General features: G+C 34.5%; 4 protein-coding genes, 1 long non-coding RNA gene and 1 pseudogene across 5 annotated transcripts; 3 read left to right on the forward strand and 3 right to left on the reverse strand.

Annotated features, from left to right (window-relative positions):
• Nucleotides 1–289: 289 nt before the first annotated feature.
• LOC113794871 (uncharacterized) lies at nucleotides 290–1936 on the reverse strand. The gene has a single exon (XM_027345020.2). The coding sequence runs from the start codon at nucleotides 1806–1808 to the stop codon at nucleotides 447–449; it is 1362 nt and encodes a 453-aa protein (XP_027200821.2). The 5' UTR covers nucleotides 1809–1936; the 3' UTR covers nucleotides 290–446.
• A 141-nt stretch (nucleotides 1937–2077) lies between these two features.
• LOC113794870 (uncharacterized) lies at nucleotides 2078–3899 on the forward strand. The gene is made up of 2 exons (XM_027345019.2): nucleotides 2078–2360; nucleotides 2426–3899. Exon 2 carries the CDS (start codon nucleotides 2493–2495, stop codon nucleotides 3852–3854), a length of 1362 nt encoding a protein of 453 aa, XP_027200820.1. The 5' UTR covers nucleotides 2078–2360; nucleotides 2426–2492; the 3' UTR covers nucleotides 3855–3899.
• Nucleotides 3830–6162, reverse strand: LOC142645801 (uncharacterized). Its single transcript, XR_012846856.1, has 2 exons — nucleotides 5555–6162; nucleotides 3830–5489 (listed from the first exon to the last, which is right to left on the reverse strand). It is a non-coding gene; the product is annotated as an uncharacterized LOC142645801 (long non-coding RNA).
• A 3957-nt stretch (nucleotides 6163–10119) lies between these two features.
• Nucleotides 10120–13090, forward strand: LOC113794891 (uncharacterized). Its single transcript, XM_027345041.2, has 4 exons — nucleotides 10120–10445; nucleotides 10920–11432; nucleotides 11485–12544; nucleotides 12600–13090. The coding sequence occupies exons 1-4, from the start codon at nucleotides 10418–10420 to the stop codon at nucleotides 12838–12840; spliced, it is 1842 nt and encodes a 613-aa protein (XP_027200842.2). The 5' UTR covers nucleotides 10120–10417; the 3' UTR covers nucleotides 12841–13090.
• Nucleotides 13091–13095: 5 nt separating this feature from the next.
• On the forward strand, nucleotides 13096–13214 carry LOC113794937 (5S ribosomal RNA; annotated as a pseudogene).
• A 182-nt stretch (nucleotides 13215–13396) lies between these two features.
• On the reverse strand, nucleotides 13397–16391 carry ple (tyrosine hydroxylase ple). Its single transcript, XM_027345042.2, has 5 exons — nucleotides 16099–16391; nucleotides 14778–15379; nucleotides 14523–14719; nucleotides 14201–14463; nucleotides 13397–14131 (listed from the first exon to the last, which is right to left on the reverse strand). The coding sequence occupies exons 1-5, from the start codon at nucleotides 16189–16191 to the stop codon at nucleotides 13727–13729; spliced, it is 1560 nt and encodes a 519-aa protein (XP_027200843.2). The 5' UTR covers nucleotides 16192–16391; the 3' UTR covers nucleotides 13397–13726.
• Nucleotides 16392–16462: the final 71 nt, after the last annotated feature.

The raw sequence follows: 16462 nt of genomic DNA on the forward strand, positions 1-16462 counted from the left end.
ATAATCGTATCACAATTAATTCGCAACAGAATAATCACACAAAATAGAATTCTTAATTAGATGTTTAACAAAAACAACAAGTTTCATTTCATCATGAGTCTGACAACGTGCTCACACCACAAAGTCAAGTTCACAATTGACAACACAGCTATTAACTTTCCTTTTCAACATGCTCTTTTCAATGCTGAGCTTTTTGTAGTTGTGCATAAACGACATTCCAATTTCAAGTAACATGATGAAAACTGTTGGTGTTTGAAAATCCTAATTCAATAAATCATAGTGGACAAAATTAAATTTTCAAAATTCAAGTTCTTTATTCAATTTCTGCCAATTAGCAAGATACAAATAATACAAACTTAATACAAAGTTTTTTATTTCAAAAATAGTTGAAAAAATGTTTTGGAAAAGGAATAATGTATCCGTATTGAAACTGTTTATCATGTTAATTATTCAGGTTGTTCAAATGAGGTTGATTCTTGGAATGCTATACTGGCCTGCTCGGATAGTGTTTTGCAATTGGGCCCATAAATCCGTTCATGTAATTCTTCACATGCCTTTTGACTACGAGCTATGAATTCTGAAATTTCACTATCAGACATTTCAATACGACGAAATTTATTGATAGCACGCTTCATACTTTCGGTCAGGCCAATGGGCTCAGGAATCGCAGCAGCTATTTTTTCAATAAAAGTGAGCTGTTGCTGTGTTAATCGGATAGATCTCAAACAAGCGTGTAGAGCAATATGACTGTTGATGCCTAACCTTTTCAATAATTGTGCACAGAATGCTGCTAATTCTCTATAATGGATAGCACCATGTTTACTTAAAAGTTCGGTTTCAAGAGCAGGAAATTTTGATTTTTTGAATGCTACGGATGCTTGTTGAAACTTTTCTAATTGACCACTAAACCATCGTTGAGTGAGATCAGGCCAAGGTATATGCGGCAACTTTTGCAAGGCTTCTTCAACTGCAAGCAGTGAGGACCATCCATGTGTTCTGAGACGTTCAAATAAAATTTCTAACATTTCACTCATTTCAGACTTTGTTTTTTCCTGCTCCATAAATCTGGTAAATATATACATTTTATCTGATTGACTCAGAGCATTTACACCTTTCCAGTATTTCATATCATCAGTGGTGAATGAGAACTCTTGTTCTGCTTTAGTCGTGATAGTAATGAGTCGACAACACCCTTCACTGGGTATTTTGCCAATGCATGCGAACATAAAACGAGCCAATGCGAAACATAAGTCGATTACATGTGAGTAATCAGATCTTGAATAATTTTCTTTGGTGTACAATTGACCTGCAAGCACAAAACGTTCTTGACAATTTAATCCATTCCAATGTTCTTCAGAGAACTTGACCAGATCACCATACAAGTGTTGAACATCACGGTAAGTTACATTAAGTGCTTCCTTACAATTTCGCTTCGCTACAACTAGAGCGTCATCAAGTGTTAAGATTGTCGCAATACCGTATCTAGCTGATAACTTGGGAGTTATCATTTCTTTATTGAATCCTTCGCGTTTCAAGTCCAATAATGAGCCCATACCTGATGCCATAGCAAAGGCCATCGAAAATTCTTCCTTCGTAGACTCTTTAGGCATAAGCCTAGGAAAAGCAGGAAGCACAAGCCCATTTGATGTTGATGCTAACGTTGCATCATTAACTGCCCCATTGTCATCAGCTTGTTTAAAATTCTCGTTTTGGATACCGATTGAATTAGTTTCGCGATATACTTCACATCTGGTTTTCAATGGGCCAACACCATCATCCTCTAACTCAGTTGATGCTCGTCGTTTCATGATTGTCTTGTAACAAATCAAAAATATTAATTCAAAAAACAAAAATCACAATTGACAATGATTGTTCAACAAGTAAACACCAATTTTTCGTAAACACGCTTTACTCTTTATCCGTTCATACAAAACGTTAATAAATGGTTGCAATGTGGCACCCGCTAGTGGCCCAACTATACATTAGATCGTTGAGAAAATAATGTATTTTTCAACAATCGTCAAGAACTGGTCATCAACGCCATCTTGTAGATCGTTTATTGATTGAATGTTGTTGTTATTGTTGTTATTTTTTTCATTATTAAAATTAGTGGGAATGATATTTCATTTTTTATTGTTAATTTGATTAGCCAATTTGAAGCAAAAATTAAATCATCTTTTGATACGTCTTTGCCATTTCCATCTGCTAAATCGTCATCGTTCATATGTGGGAATATTCCTTAACCTGGTTGATTGCATTCTTTCTGATCAATCTTTTGTCCTTAACGATTGTTTGGAAAATTTTCGGTTCGCGTATCAATGTTCTCATTGACCGTAAGGAGGAGAAGAATTTAATATTTGGTAATTTGGTTAAAATATTAAATTCAATTAAATTCATTTGGTTTTAATTTGTGTTTTTTGTCCAGATCAACTTCGTAAAGAGGCGCTCGAATTGAAGCTTCCGAAAGAACATACGCCCAGAATCTAGAAATCATGCAAAAAATCAAAGATTTATTCAATAAGAAAAAAGGCGATCTTACATTCAAACGAGCTGGACCCGGGTATCGTCTTACTGACAATAGCGCATCACAACAACAGCCAACATCTTCTGGCGTTGGACGAGTATTAGGTACTGGTCAAGCACAAAAAACTCATCAATCACAAAATCCAAGTCAGCCAAAACGTCAAGGTGGACCAGATGAAAATGTAGCCAAAGCTACATTAGCTCGTTTCGAGACCAAACCAAATTCAACAAAAGCCACTTCGGCTAATAAATCCACTTTGTATGACATAATGGCTGAAGAAAAACAAAAATTCGAAAAAGAATTGAAAATGAAAGAAGACATGGAAGCAAAACGTCGTCTCCAACAACAACAAGAACAGCAACAAGCAAAACAGATGGAAAATCCTTTCAAAGAATTTGAAGATGCACAACGTTTCACTTGTCAGACATTGGATCTGACAGACCCGGTTCCATTCAAAGATATTCTTAGGCAAATCAAATCATCCATCTATGATAATTTCACTGATGATCCCGTTCTTCGATCAGCCATGATTCTATTCAATTGTAATCGCTCTGTCGATAATGGCCCATCGTCCAATAGTAGCCCTAATGTTCAATTGCAAAATTGTCTGGATATTCTCTTGAAAATTGTATCGAATTTATTGTTGGCCGAAAACGATGAACAACTGGAAAAATTCAAACGTGTCCGACGGTCCAAAATTGAACAAAAAGTTCTTAGCCTGGATGGTGCATTGGATTTTATGTTTGCCATTGGTTTCACTATCGACGACAAAGATTGCGATTGGCTGGTCTATGCTGATGTGGATGATGATGATGGAAGGAAAGCCAAAATGACCTATCTGAAGGATTTGATTTCCAATCCACAAATCATTCATATCGAATTGGACAGACAAGTCAAACTGATTGACCAGTCCAGACCAGAAGAGGCCACAAACGAATCGGAATCCGATGTTCGGCTTACATCGGCTGATGTGAAAGAATATTATTCCAATATTGAACGAACACGACAAATCGAAGAAATGCTCATCAGCAAAGAAACGAAAGCCAAACTTTTAGTTTCAAATTCCAATCTAAGCAATTTTCGTTCAGTTTTCACCAAACTTCGCTTCAAATTTGAATTAGCTGGGGAAATGCAATTGATTGAGGCAATATTCTATTCAAAAGAGACATTGGCCGATGTGCAAAAGTGGTTTATTGAGCATTTTGGCAATGCACTGGACGGTAAATGCGTACAATTCAAACAAGGTCTATCCTTATTGACCAACGAACAAGACACATTGGAAACGTTAAAATTATCGCCAGCATCTACATTGTTAGCAATTGTTGTTTAATAATTTATTTTGCAAAATTATAAATAAAATATTTCCATTTTCAAATTTTTGTTCATCCCATATTCATCTCAAAAAGCGGAAGCTTTATAAATAAATGTTCGTTCAAACCAAACCCAATGCTGAGTGGTTGAATGTTGTATTGAATTGAATGTTAGCATACATTTCGAATGGATTTCATCATGGTCATCATCATCATCATCGAATCAATAAATATCGAAAACTTTGTTTTTGCCCCATTAGACGATCATGATGATAACTAATTCGATTGATTGATGCTTGCTTGGTTCATTTCAACAGAAATATGATGACCATTTGCAAATGTATATTTTCGATCAAATCGTCCCAAAACCGTTCAGCTGTATAAATATTTTTTACATAAGTCAATTGACGCCTGTCGGCATCTCGTTTACATTTTCTTGTTTCGATCCAATCGATCGATCGATGGTATGTCATGTTTTGTTTCTTCTTTCTTTTGTTTCATCAAACATATGATCATCCTCATCATTGTTGGGATGAATAATGGAAATAAACACACATGGCATCAATTCTGGGTGTATATTACTGATACACTGAGAGTAATGGCAAAAGTTCAATAACAAAGTTTCAATTTGCAAATGTTTTATGAATAACAAAACTCGAATCTATCGCAGACAGACAGATTTATTAATTAATATCGATGACATGAAAAGATTTTTTCATCATCCTCATCATTGTGTGATTGATGGATGAATAATGATCATTTGTTTATTATCACCTTTCTCTCCATATTACCATCAGAATCATTCAGCATTTAAACAAAAAACAATTTCAATTCGATTAGAAAATGAAAATCAAATTAGAATGATGATGGTCTTTTGAGGATGACAGATCAAATTGATTGCAAACAAATTGCCTCCACATAACTCACACAGAGGCGAGATTCAATGTTGAACACAGCAAAAACAAACATTATGGATGATGTTTTTGACCATAATGATGATTATGATGTAATCTAATTACTTGATCATCATCACTACAGATCGTGAGTCGTGTATTTTTGTTTTTTGTTTGGAAGATAATCGATAAAGGTCAATTATAGATGGAGCAATTACACCAATGTTGGTTTGGATCATGATCGATTTCTATTATTGTCTGCCTCAGTGCTATAATTACATAATTGATAATTTCATTGATTAGCAGCCACCAAAACAATGTCATTGTTTCATGCTTTTCCCAATCAAATATCGAATGTTTGTTTTGCTCCATTTCTTCCGTGGTGAATATTCAAGGCGATTTTTCGTTTCACATCGAATGCATTCATAACCGATATTATTTGAGTGATGAATCGTGTGTTCATTTTGTTCTTTGTTTGTTTGTTTCTGGATCATTATCCTTATGATTATCATTGATCATCATCGATGGATGTTCTTTGCTTGTTTGTCATGAAAGGATAGACAATGATTACTAAGTTGAAACAATTAATCCGCGGATGATTTTTCTATTTTCGAAGGTTTTGATCGATCGTGTTTTATTCATGATGATGGTCCGTCGAAATCCACCACCATCACGGATTTATCGCCCAAAAAATAACATTTCTCATTTTTCGTCCATCCAATTCTCCGTCATCACCTTTTTAAGGTTTTTCAAAAATTATCCCTATTTTAAAGTGACACCAAAAAATTAGAATCAAGGTCATTATCAATACACTTTTCATTCTTCACCATCACCATCTTGATTGTCATATGAATATTGTATCATTGCATTCATGAGAGATTCAAAAGTTGTAGGTGGTTGATGGTGGTGGAAGTGCATTGCGTAATTGTCGAAATGCTTTTGTTTGCACATTCATTTACACACATTGATTATCATCACCACCATCATCATTATGTATTCATCGTTTCAGAAGACAAAAGAAGAAATCTAAGAGTTTTCATCTGAGAGATCAATGCGAAAAAACCATTGTACTTGAACGCAAAGTATATTTGATTTGATGTTTATGTTGCATGAATGATTTTATAAATCAAGATCCATAAATTCATAAATGCATCCCCTACTATTCCATTGTTTCGAAAGAACGTCCGTTTCGGGTTTCCATCATGATGATGATTATTGTTATAGGTAGCTGCTGTGTGTGTGTGATTTACTTTTGCTTTGTTTGTTAGATAATCTTCCATCGTTTGTCTCCTCTCGTCATAATTATCGTCATGGCTTCTGCCTGTCTATAGTGATAATCATAATTATTATTCAATCAAGACCTTGAGTCAGTTTTCAATTCATTTCATTTCATTTTTCGTTTAATGTTTTCAACAACGAAACCTTAATGTTGTTTTGGCTAATATCATTTTGATCTTCATCCAATCAGTAGCAATAATACTGACGATGAGAAACAAAAATAATGCATTTTTCTCGTATCCAGGTTGCACTTAGCTTTGCTTTGATTGTGACTTGATGCTAATGTTTGCTTCGATTGATTAACATGTTTACTACTTTAAGGATCGTTCTCAATTAATCGATTCGAAATCAAGAAAACATGTCGGAAGTTTATCGAATATAAATCGATTTCTAATATCGATATTAATCCCTTCATTAGCCCCGGGTTGTTGTTTACGAATTACTGGAGAAAACAATGCAAAATGAAAACAACAATTTATATTCATTCTCCTCGGCTATAAATAATTAATAGAACAACATTTTCAAAATGAACTCTGATCGAAAAAGATGTACTTAAATTTTGAAAATGAAATTAATTCATCCCTTTTTGGACCAATGACTTTGGTCAAAAATAAAAGTTAAAAGCCAAGTTCAAGTTCTTTTGGAGAATTTCAATGCAATGTCCAAATGAAATTGAATCAAATCATTTCCATCATGATTAAGTGAAAATCAAGTGGAGATGACTTTTGGATGATCTATTCATCCATCCATCCGATGATTGATGTCTTTTTTATTTAAAAATATAAAATCTAATTTTCATTTCAACATTTTCAACATTTAGGCTCAGCCAGGTGTTGTTCAAACAAAACAAAATTATAGCGCCATAATGGCCATCATCATTGTCCACTCATGCAGATGATGGTGATGGAATCCATTACATTCGAATGAGATTTATTTATTGATAAAGCACATTTCTCGTCAAGTCAATTCAATTGAATTTCATTTTCGTTGTGAAGGAAGAAAAATTAAAATAAAACATTAATGAATGATGATAATGGTCAAATTTGACTCAAATTCCTATTAACAATCATATTTACCAAACAGAAACAAGATAAATCACGAGTCATCATTATCATGGTAAATATGATGCAAAATGGTTCCGCAAGTGAATGCCAAACAAAACTAAAAATGCCATTCACAGAGCCAGTGATTAATTGATAAGTGATGATTATTTCCTTTCAATTCGGATGATGTGTTTGAATAATTTTTCACAAAACTAAACTAAAAAAACATTTTCGGTATGCATTCGATTTGGTCGTGATATCCGCAATGATAGCCAGTCGTCAGTCAACAGTTTCTGTTTGTCTTTTGTCAATTTTCAAACTTGGCTCAAAGATGAGCAAACAGAACACTTTTGCAGCACTTTGATGACGATAACCTTCTGAAATTGTTATTTTTCTCGATCAATCTTGAAAATTGTTTTTGTTTTTCATTATCATCATATTCAAACAATCCTTAACAAGGGTGTCACATTGCCGACCAGCAGATGCAGCAAGTTCATCAAATCAAAATTGATCAAGTTCATCATCAAACCATAATCAATCAAATTGATTGTTAATAAATCCAGTAGCCATAAAGATCATCTGTCTCCAAAAATCCAAAATCGTGATCCAAAATCTAATGATGATATGATAATTGAAAATGTTCATCAACTAAACATCCATAGATCATGAATGGTGGTTGACGATCAAATGATGTCAATTAAGAAACGAAATTGCCAAAAATATGCCAAAATTGCCAACATGGTTGTTTTCCACATGAGCTTACCTAATTTCCCTCCAAAAGGTGATGATATGATAAACAAACTAACAAACAAACGAATCGGATTACTGTGTGTTTTGTAATCGTTTTTTCATCAAAATTTAAATTTAAACTTTCTTCTCTAATCCTTTGGGATTTAGTCTTTAAAAAGGGATTTTAATTGGCCACGAGTTTGTAACAGTTTTTGGGAATTTATTTGCATTTTTAGGTGAATGAATCATGCATGTTTGTCAATAATAACTCTATTGTCTGTGACTTATTGTCATCAGTTTTTTTCCAATTCTTAAATCTCGAAGGTCGTCGTTGATGAAAAATTTCATTTTTTCATTTTTCAATTTTGATGAAAAAACTTGAACAACAACATTCGATTTGATGGAAATAATGGTTTTGATTTAGAGATTCGAAAATTGATCGCTTTTGATCGATCGATTGAGATTCGAAAAACAAAACAACTGAAAATCAAAACAATGTAATCAGTCAAAATGTACCAAGTGGTAAGAGGAAAACCGTAAAAGGTCGATTCATTCATTGAAATTTTATCTCCATAAGCGATATTGACGATTGACCATTGATGAACATCGATTATTTGAGCTGCCGGGTTTAGCATTCGATTCTGTCACACTTTTTGTCCATTTCCACACCAATGTTTCGTCACCGTGCTTTTTGAAATTGAAAATTTTTCAAAATGAAAAATTGATAAAAATAAAATGGGAGAAACCTTCTGCTTGGCAAAACAAAGCTGATGGAAATCTCAATTATGATGACAGTTTTTCACTAAATAAAGCAAATCGTCAATCAGTCAATCATAATCGATAATCGAATTGGCATTGGATGTTTGATGAGCAAAACTTTCTTGCCTAGCCTAGATGATATCCAAAAATCGAACAATATTGGCTTTCATTAACAAGTGGTGATTCAACACAATCATCATTTCATCGCCTATGATAGATTTCGATGATGATTTTTGCTGTTTGCTTAACAATTGGCCATCATCAATTATTTTTGCTGAGCACAATATTTGATTGAAACATAATTGAACATTACGATTGTCGAATTTGTTGTCTAATTTTCTAATCATCACTATCATTATTGTTCCGAATGTGATTGACCAAAATGAATTATTAGATCAATAATCATTTACTAAATTGAAAATCAAAAAACTAATTACATATTGCATCATCATCTTGATATTGTTCTAATTCTTCGAAAAAATCTTGATCCACCGCACAGAAGAAGAAAAAGCCATGATGAAACAATTTTGAAGGATGTTTTCCATCCAATGATGATAAGGATAACATCCTTCAAATGAAGAGGATTCGTGCGTGACATTATCCTGTTGTGCCATGTGATATATCGATCATGTTTGAATCATAATTTATTGTTTGTTTTGTCTTTCTCTCCAAACAAAACATGATTAGAATACAATGGATCAAATCCTTCACTGAAATGACCAAAACAATATTACAACAAATTCAAATCGGTTCACTGAGATTAAGTCATCCACAATGATGATCAACAACATAAATAAACATTGAAATATTGAGGAAACAGCAACAACATAAATCGATCGATCGTGATTGATTTTTTGCCGAAAAACTAAAAATTTGAATTTTAAATTCGATCTTGATCTATCAGATGCAACACACAACACACCTTGATATTTATCACCAAACAAATTGATTGATTTTTCCCCAAGGAATCCTTCAAAAAAATCCATTCCAATTTTGATGATGATCTGGTTAGCACGACAACAGACGAATTCGAATGCTTTCTAAATTCGAACGTTTTGGAAATCCCCTTTTGCAAAGAAATTATTCAAATCCTCCATCGCATTCACATTCAATGTATGGCGTAATAATCTCCGGATTTTGTTTGTTTGTTGGGACCACATCAATTTGATTCTGTTTTTCGTTGTTGTTACAAATTCCTCGTGTCAAAACTGAAAATTCCCAATCGAATGATGATGACATTTGAATTTGAAATTATTCAGTGCAAATAATTTCCATTTACATTCGATAAAACTTGAAACAATGATTATCACAACTGAATGATAAACAAAAAAGAATTGTAGGATGATCCAATCTTCATTGCCTGTTGAATGAATCAATGAACAGTGGGCCTGTTCCAAAAGTCTTGGAACAGCATCAGCAGCAATGAGCTTAAGTTTGGACAAAAAAGAAGAAACTTTTCAAGAAACTGGCCAGCAACAACTTGTTAACATATACTTAGTGTGTGGCTGTCTCTACCATGATTTTATTATCATGTTTAACATTCTTTCCACCATCATATATAAACATCGATTTCCAAAGCTATTTGGATCATTAACCAGCAAAACTAAGTCAAGTCTAAATTCATCAATTTTCTTTGGTGATCATCATCACTTTCCATTACTGAATATTGTGTTCTATTTCAGAAAAAGTTTTTCTTTGGTTTCTGGTTTTGATTACTGGGGAAATTTCGATTCAGATAACTCTGCTGTTGTATGCTTTGTGGGATTATTCCACCAACAACAATAACAACGACGACCAGATCGGTTATTCAACTTTTGAATTGAAACAAAAACATTTTCGTTCCACCATTCACAGTGAACAAAAACAAATCGAAAAGGAAAAATGTTGGCAAATCATCTATTACTTTTCGGTAAGTCCATTAATAATCATTACATCATTTTCAATCATTATCATTATTAAACGATAAACATAAAGTTTTAATACTTTCTCATTCCAACAGTAGTCAAGTTAGTTAGTCAGTTCCGCGATGATAAAATCTTGAATGATTGATAATAATAATGATAATAATGATAATTTCCACTTTTTTATTGAATCCAAATCAAAAGGGATTAGTAATAATTGTTTTTTGCTTTGCTCACTTTTTGACGTGCCCATATTTTCACACACTGTCAATATGGGACTGAATGTGCAAATCATTTCATTCATTTATTCATTGGCATCAGAGAAAATATATTGATTCGGTCATTTTTCCTTCCTTTTTTGTTTTTGTTGGTTAGTTAGTCTTTTGTCCGGTATAAATTAACAGCAGCAGCTATTGAAAAAACATTTTGAAAACATTTAATTTGTTTCATTATTTGTTGTGTCTATTTCCACATTTCCATAGCCATATTGCTTCCAGCGATTGTAACATGTTTCTTCACTCATCAATCACCATCATCCTCGTCTGGTGTTCGATTGAATCGAATCCTATTACGACGTACTTCACGTACAGCTATACCCATGCACATTAGTACAAAACCTCGACAACGAACTTCGCGTTATATTCAAGAACAACAACAACAAGAATTATCTCAGGATGTTCAACAACAACAGCCACAGCAACAACAACAACAACAAGAACTCATTCCCGATGATCAAGATCTGGAAACAGAACTGGAATTTCTCATGAATGCTTTTCAACAGCATCAACAACAACATCAGCAAGAAGAACAAGAGCAGCAACAGCAGCAGCAACAACAAGAACAACAACAGCAAAAAATGATGAATGCTAATGGCAATGGCGGTGGTTCAGTTCCAGTTCCTGCAATGTATACAACATTACCTTATGGTGGTTATTCACCAGCCTCTGGATCATCAGCTCCACCAACTTCAACACCTCGAACTGTACAGCAAAAAGGTAATTACTCATTGTTAAAAAGATAACTAATCTTATTAAACAATATTCGTAGAGGAGGATTTACCACCACGACGTTCACCACCGGCTGGTTTGGCTGCTGCTGGCGTTGAAATAGATTTATCGAAAAAATTCATGACACAAATGCATGAAGCTGATCAATCATATGGTGCTGGTCAAAATCTTGGTGGATATAGTCCCAAAGGGCATAATGGAGGAAATAATGGTGATAATGTGGATTATGATTATGGTTTTGACAACAGCATCGATATGATGATGGAAATGATGAAAAACACGATCCGAGGTGAACCGGGTAAAGATTATCCCATTCTATCGGATATTCCTATTACCCAGTTCAAATGCTCGGATCATCAATTGCCTGGCTACTATGCTGATGTGGAGACACAATGTCAAGTTTTTCACATCTGTCAGGAGGATGGCCGTCATGATGCATTCTTATGTCCGAACGGTACGATATTTTCGCAACGTCATTTTGTATGCGTATGGTGGTATGAATTCGACTGCATGGATTCACCAGCTTTCTATGGATTGAATGCCGAACTCTATAAAGAAGTCGAAGCAATCGTCGAATCAATGCCAAACGGTCCTGCTGATGACGCTGATGGATTTGCCGCCATTGATAATGCTGGTGGCGGTAGTGTGCCAAGCTATGGCCAATCACCAAAACAATCAATGTATCCACAACAGCAACAACAACAACTGATGGCTCCACCAATGACCACAACATCACCCATGTATTATTCAAATAATGGTCAACAACAACAACGATCCAAACCATCCTCTATTCCAAGTTATGGATATAGTAATGGTAAAAGTAATAAGAATAATAATGGCAAACTGACATCAAGATATGAACCAACTTATGGTGGCAGTAGTTCGTCAACACCTAGTCCGATTGGTCAGGAAGTCTATGAAACGACACCATATAATTTGGATGCTGCCTTGGGGGAAGAAATTCATTCGGAAACCCCATTAATCGAATCATTACCACTAACAACAATATTACCGCACGTTGAAAAAGTTGTTGATATGGCCATTGCTAGCCGTAAAACAGCCCCAACATCGAAATCGACCTATGGTTTTGGAACCAAAAAGTAAGTGCAATTTGATTGATAATTTGCATTTTATTTGAAGACTTTCCATTTTCAGATCAAATGGGGGTTCAAGACCTTCATATGGTGGTACAAAAGGTAAAAGTAATAAAAACGGAGGCGGTAGTCTACCATCAACGACGTACGGAATGGCGAACGGAAGTGCATTGCCATCGCCACCAACACCGACACCAACATCATCACCATCGCCACCATTATCGCCAGCATCGACAGTGGCAGCGCGCAAGAATGGATTCAAACCACATCAATATCAGCCATCCTATGGAACAAAAATCTAATCTGTTTTTCCTCCCAAATCAAAATCAATGAATCGGTGATGCACATCACAAATTGTTTTTGATCTTTCCCAAACTAAAATTTTTGTCTCATTGTTTTTCCCATCCATTTCTTTTGATTTTTTCTCTCTCTCTTTCCAAATGGTTTGGATATTTTTTGTTAGTTTGAATGAATAACACTTTGTTAATGATGATGATAATAATAATTTTATATTTTTCATTTATGTTTCAATAAATCATATTTGTCCTACTCTTTCAGCTTACGACCATATCACGTTGAGAACACCGGTTCTCGTCTGATCACCGAAGTTAAGCAACGTCGAGCCGAGTCAGTACTTGGGAGGGTGACCACTTGGGAACACTTTATATTTTTTTTTTTTTTTTTTTTTTTTGATTCTGATTGATTGATCAATAAGGATGTAGCTGTCAAAACAAAAGAAAATGAATTGTTTACTGACGAGCTGCACCTGTTTTGAGCTTCTATGAACTAATAAGTTGATATAGCTGATTGGCACAATGATATCATCATTCCAAGCATGCGAAAAAGTGGGCAATTTTCAATTTTAATGCAAATCAAATCAAAAAATCATCAACACCTCGTGGAAAGTGATTGGTTTGGTTTTTGATTCACTGTTTTGGCTCCCACACATTATTCATTTCCTTATTATGTTTATGGTAGTCATTTTAATTGTTTCATCTAAAATCTAAGCCATTACATTTATTTGAAAAAGATAATCTAACATCATATAATAATGTAATAGTGTAATAATGTAATAATAGGTTAACGCCAATCAATTCTAATTTTCTAATGTTCAATATTTTTCAAACAAACAATAAATAGTTTTCAAATTTTTCTCCCAAATTCAACATTTGATGAGCATTTTTGCTTTCAATCAAAAACTTTACGTAATTTCGATGAACAACTGTGCAGACGTTCGATTTGATTGGAAATGTTTGCAATTAATCGATCCAATTTTTCCATCGAATCGATAACATGGACACGATTTGTGAATGGATCGTACGATACCTCAAAACGACGTGGCAGTTTTTCCGCAACATATTTACGAAATTTTTCTTTTGCGTCATCGAAACTTTCGGCTACATAGTAGATTTCTTGGTAGTCCAAATCTTGATAAGGTTGTATGGCTGTCTTTTCCGGTTCGAATTCACGCAATTCCGGCTTGTTTGATAACGAATGCTTCAGTTCACCAAACGATGACAATAATCCGGCACCGTATGCACGTACCTGGCCATTTTCACGACAAAGACCAAATTCCACTGTAAACCAGTATAGCTAGGAAACAAAAATAAAAACAAATCTCAATCAAATATTGCAAAAACATTGGCGAAGGCAAAACCCAACTGTAGCCAATTTTTCTAAATCCTCATCACTTGCGCCAAGCGATGCCAGTCCAATTTCCTGTGAAAAATCAGCAAAACTTTCATCGGCCAGTACAGGAATATGACCCAATAATTCATGAACACAATCCGGTTCGGGCGAATGATCCGGTTCGCTTGGATGACGCATATATTGTGTTGTTTGAAATACACGATAAGCCAAACTGGCAAGGAAATCCCGTGCAGTCAACAGGCCAGCAGCCGGCCGTATTGTGAATCCAGTGCGTTCTAATTGGAAAATAAAACAAAAATAATGACAATTGATCGATGGAAAACAAACAACTTACTTTTGAGAAAACGCGAAACATCTTCCAATTGGGGGATATTATCCGGTGCATAGCCACATTCTTTTTCCAACAATTCAAACACTTGGATGTGTTTCGAACATGCATGTGTTGGAAACAATCGTACCAGTTCTTTGTAAACAATACCCCAGGTCTTAATTTCTTCTTCGGTATATTTTATTCTCGGTATGGGATCGCCACTAGAAAAAAGAGAATATTTTTAAAAATGGCAATTTTTCCTGCAAACAATCAATTTACTATCGATATTCGAATGCAATGTTAGCAATTTGCAAACGCCGTTGACGATATATGGGATCGGAAAATCCAGGATGATCGCTATCCAATTCTGGCTCATATTTGGTCATAATGTGTGTACAAAAATCCAAATCACTTATATGCCGGGGAAACCATGGATCCTTCACCGATATGAGTTTTTCACGCAATAATGATACTTCACCGAATCCAGACTGACGTACAGATTTCATAAATGTCAACAAATTAGTCGGTGTAATCATTACCGACATGAATATATCAAAGCATTTGCCATCGTTTGCATTCTGACGACTTTCAATATGCTCGATAGTTGCTTTTGTGACCTGCATCAGTCGTAATATTCTGGGCAAATTATCCAAACCATTATTAGCCGGCAATGTAATGATCAGATTTTTTCTTTTCAGTGAATCATCTTCAACTTCTTTCTGTCGGCTTTCTTCCGCTACGATAACTTCTTCTTCGGAAAGATCGAAATCTTGTGATTCGCTGCGACTTTCCTCAATCCACGATCGTTTAGCTTCACGATTTTTTTGTGTTTCGAATTTAGCATCACCAACCAATGATCGTCGTCGTGATGGATAGCCATGCTATTTGAGTCATAAATAAACAACAAAAAACAATGCAAATGTTTAGCTGACAAAATCAGATGTGATCACTGCTACAGCAATCAATTAGTTGAATTAGTCAATTATAATTGTCATTAGCAGAACTATTCTATTGAAAATTTGAAGGTCAAAGCAAATGATGATCCAATTATTTATCGTGAATGGAATTTTCCTGTGAACAACTATTTCAACCAACTTTGAAATGCTTTCAGCTATATCTACCCAATTAATATTTAGTATTTTCGAAAAATCGAATGAATGATAATGATGTTGAACAAGCGAGAAAAGATTTTTCCCATTGTGATCACCATTCATCATTTTTTCGCCTACTGATCTGATTATAGATTGATTGAATGATCATCACAATAGAATCTCCTAAATGGACAAAAAAAGCAGATAATGACGGATTTCCGTTTCGATTTTCTTCAACGTATGGCTATTGTATGCGTTATTATAATAACTTTTCGTTTTCATTTCATTTCACGGACAACAATAGAATTGGGCCATCAATAGAGAATTGAATGAAATGTCATAAGTTAATCCTATTATTATTCATTTTTTGCGAATGACTAACACTTCTATTGTTATTTTCTAAACAATATTTATTCATATGATGATGATGATGAACTTGATATGGATAAAAATGATTTTTATTTGATAAAATAAAAGGATTATAATTTGATAATCGAAAACAATCTTACCTCAACGCTATAGCTACGTATTGGAAACTTTTTCTCCAAACGATTTGCCGAAGAAGCCAATGACGCCATTATTTGAAAACCGGTAGCTGACATATGCAAGGAAACCAACACAATTTGTACGATCCACTTTTATCGAACGTCAAGAATCGAATGAGACCTGGTACCGATGGATAGGCAATCATCATTGTCATCTTTCCCTTCTTTGGATTCTTTGGCGCAAAATCCAATTTCGGTTCAACAATAATAAGTGGGCGTCTTGTTCATTTGATTATGTTTTGTTCGAGAAAAAATTCTACAACAACAGCAACAATTGAACTTTCGCCATCTCCCTCCGATATAATAATGAATGGAATGTGCAAAAAAT

The sequence above is a fragment of the Dermatophagoides pteronyssinus genome, unplaced genomic scaffold (genome assembly GCF_027571235.1).
Source record: "Dermatophagoides pteronyssinus isolate colony J.1.1.1.1 unplaced genomic scaffold, Derpt_VIB-CSIC_2022.12 sq0024, whole genome shotgun sequence".
In the NCBI taxonomy this organism is placed as follows: domain Eukaryota; kingdom Metazoa; phylum Arthropoda; class Arachnida; order Sarcoptiformes; family Pyroglyphidae; genus Dermatophagoides; species Dermatophagoides pteronyssinus.

What these genes read in the sequence shown, in the direction of transcription:
- LOC113794891 (XM_027345041.2), top strand. Translation starts at nt 10,418, where the DNA reads ATGTTGGCAAATCATCTATTACTTTTCG. An exon ending in TCGAACTGTACAGCAAAAAG is followed by an intron (nt 11,433 to 11,484) that starts GTAATTACTCAT and finishes CAATATTCGTAG; the next exon opens with AGGAGGATTTACCACCACGA. An exon ending in TATGGTTTTGGAACCAAAAA is followed by an intron (nt 12,545 to 12,599) that starts GTAAGTGCAATT and finishes TTCCATTTTCAG; the next exon opens with ATCAAATGGGGGTTCAAGAC.
- ple (XM_027345042.2), bottom strand. Translation starts at nt 16,191, where the DNA reads ATGTCAGCTACCGGTTTTCAAATAATGGCGTCATTGGCTTCTTCGGCA. An exon ending in TACGTAGCTATAGCGTTGAG is followed by an intron (nt 15,380 to 16,098) that starts GTAAGATTGTTT and finishes TGACTCAAATAG; the next exon opens with CATGGCTATCCATCACGACG. An exon ending in TGTTTCGCGTTTTCTCAAAA is followed by an intron (nt 14,464 to 14,522) that starts GTAAGTTGTTTG and finishes TTTTCCAATTAG; the next exon opens with AACGCACTGGATTCACAATA.
- LOC113794870 (XM_027345019.2), top strand. Translation starts at nt 2,493, where the DNA reads ATGCAAAAAATCAAAGATTTATTCAATAAGAAAAAAGGCGATCTTACA.
- LOC113794871 (XM_027345020.2), bottom strand. Translation starts at nt 1,808, where the DNA reads ATGAAACGACGAGCATCAACTGAGTTAGAGGATGATGGTGTTGGCCCA.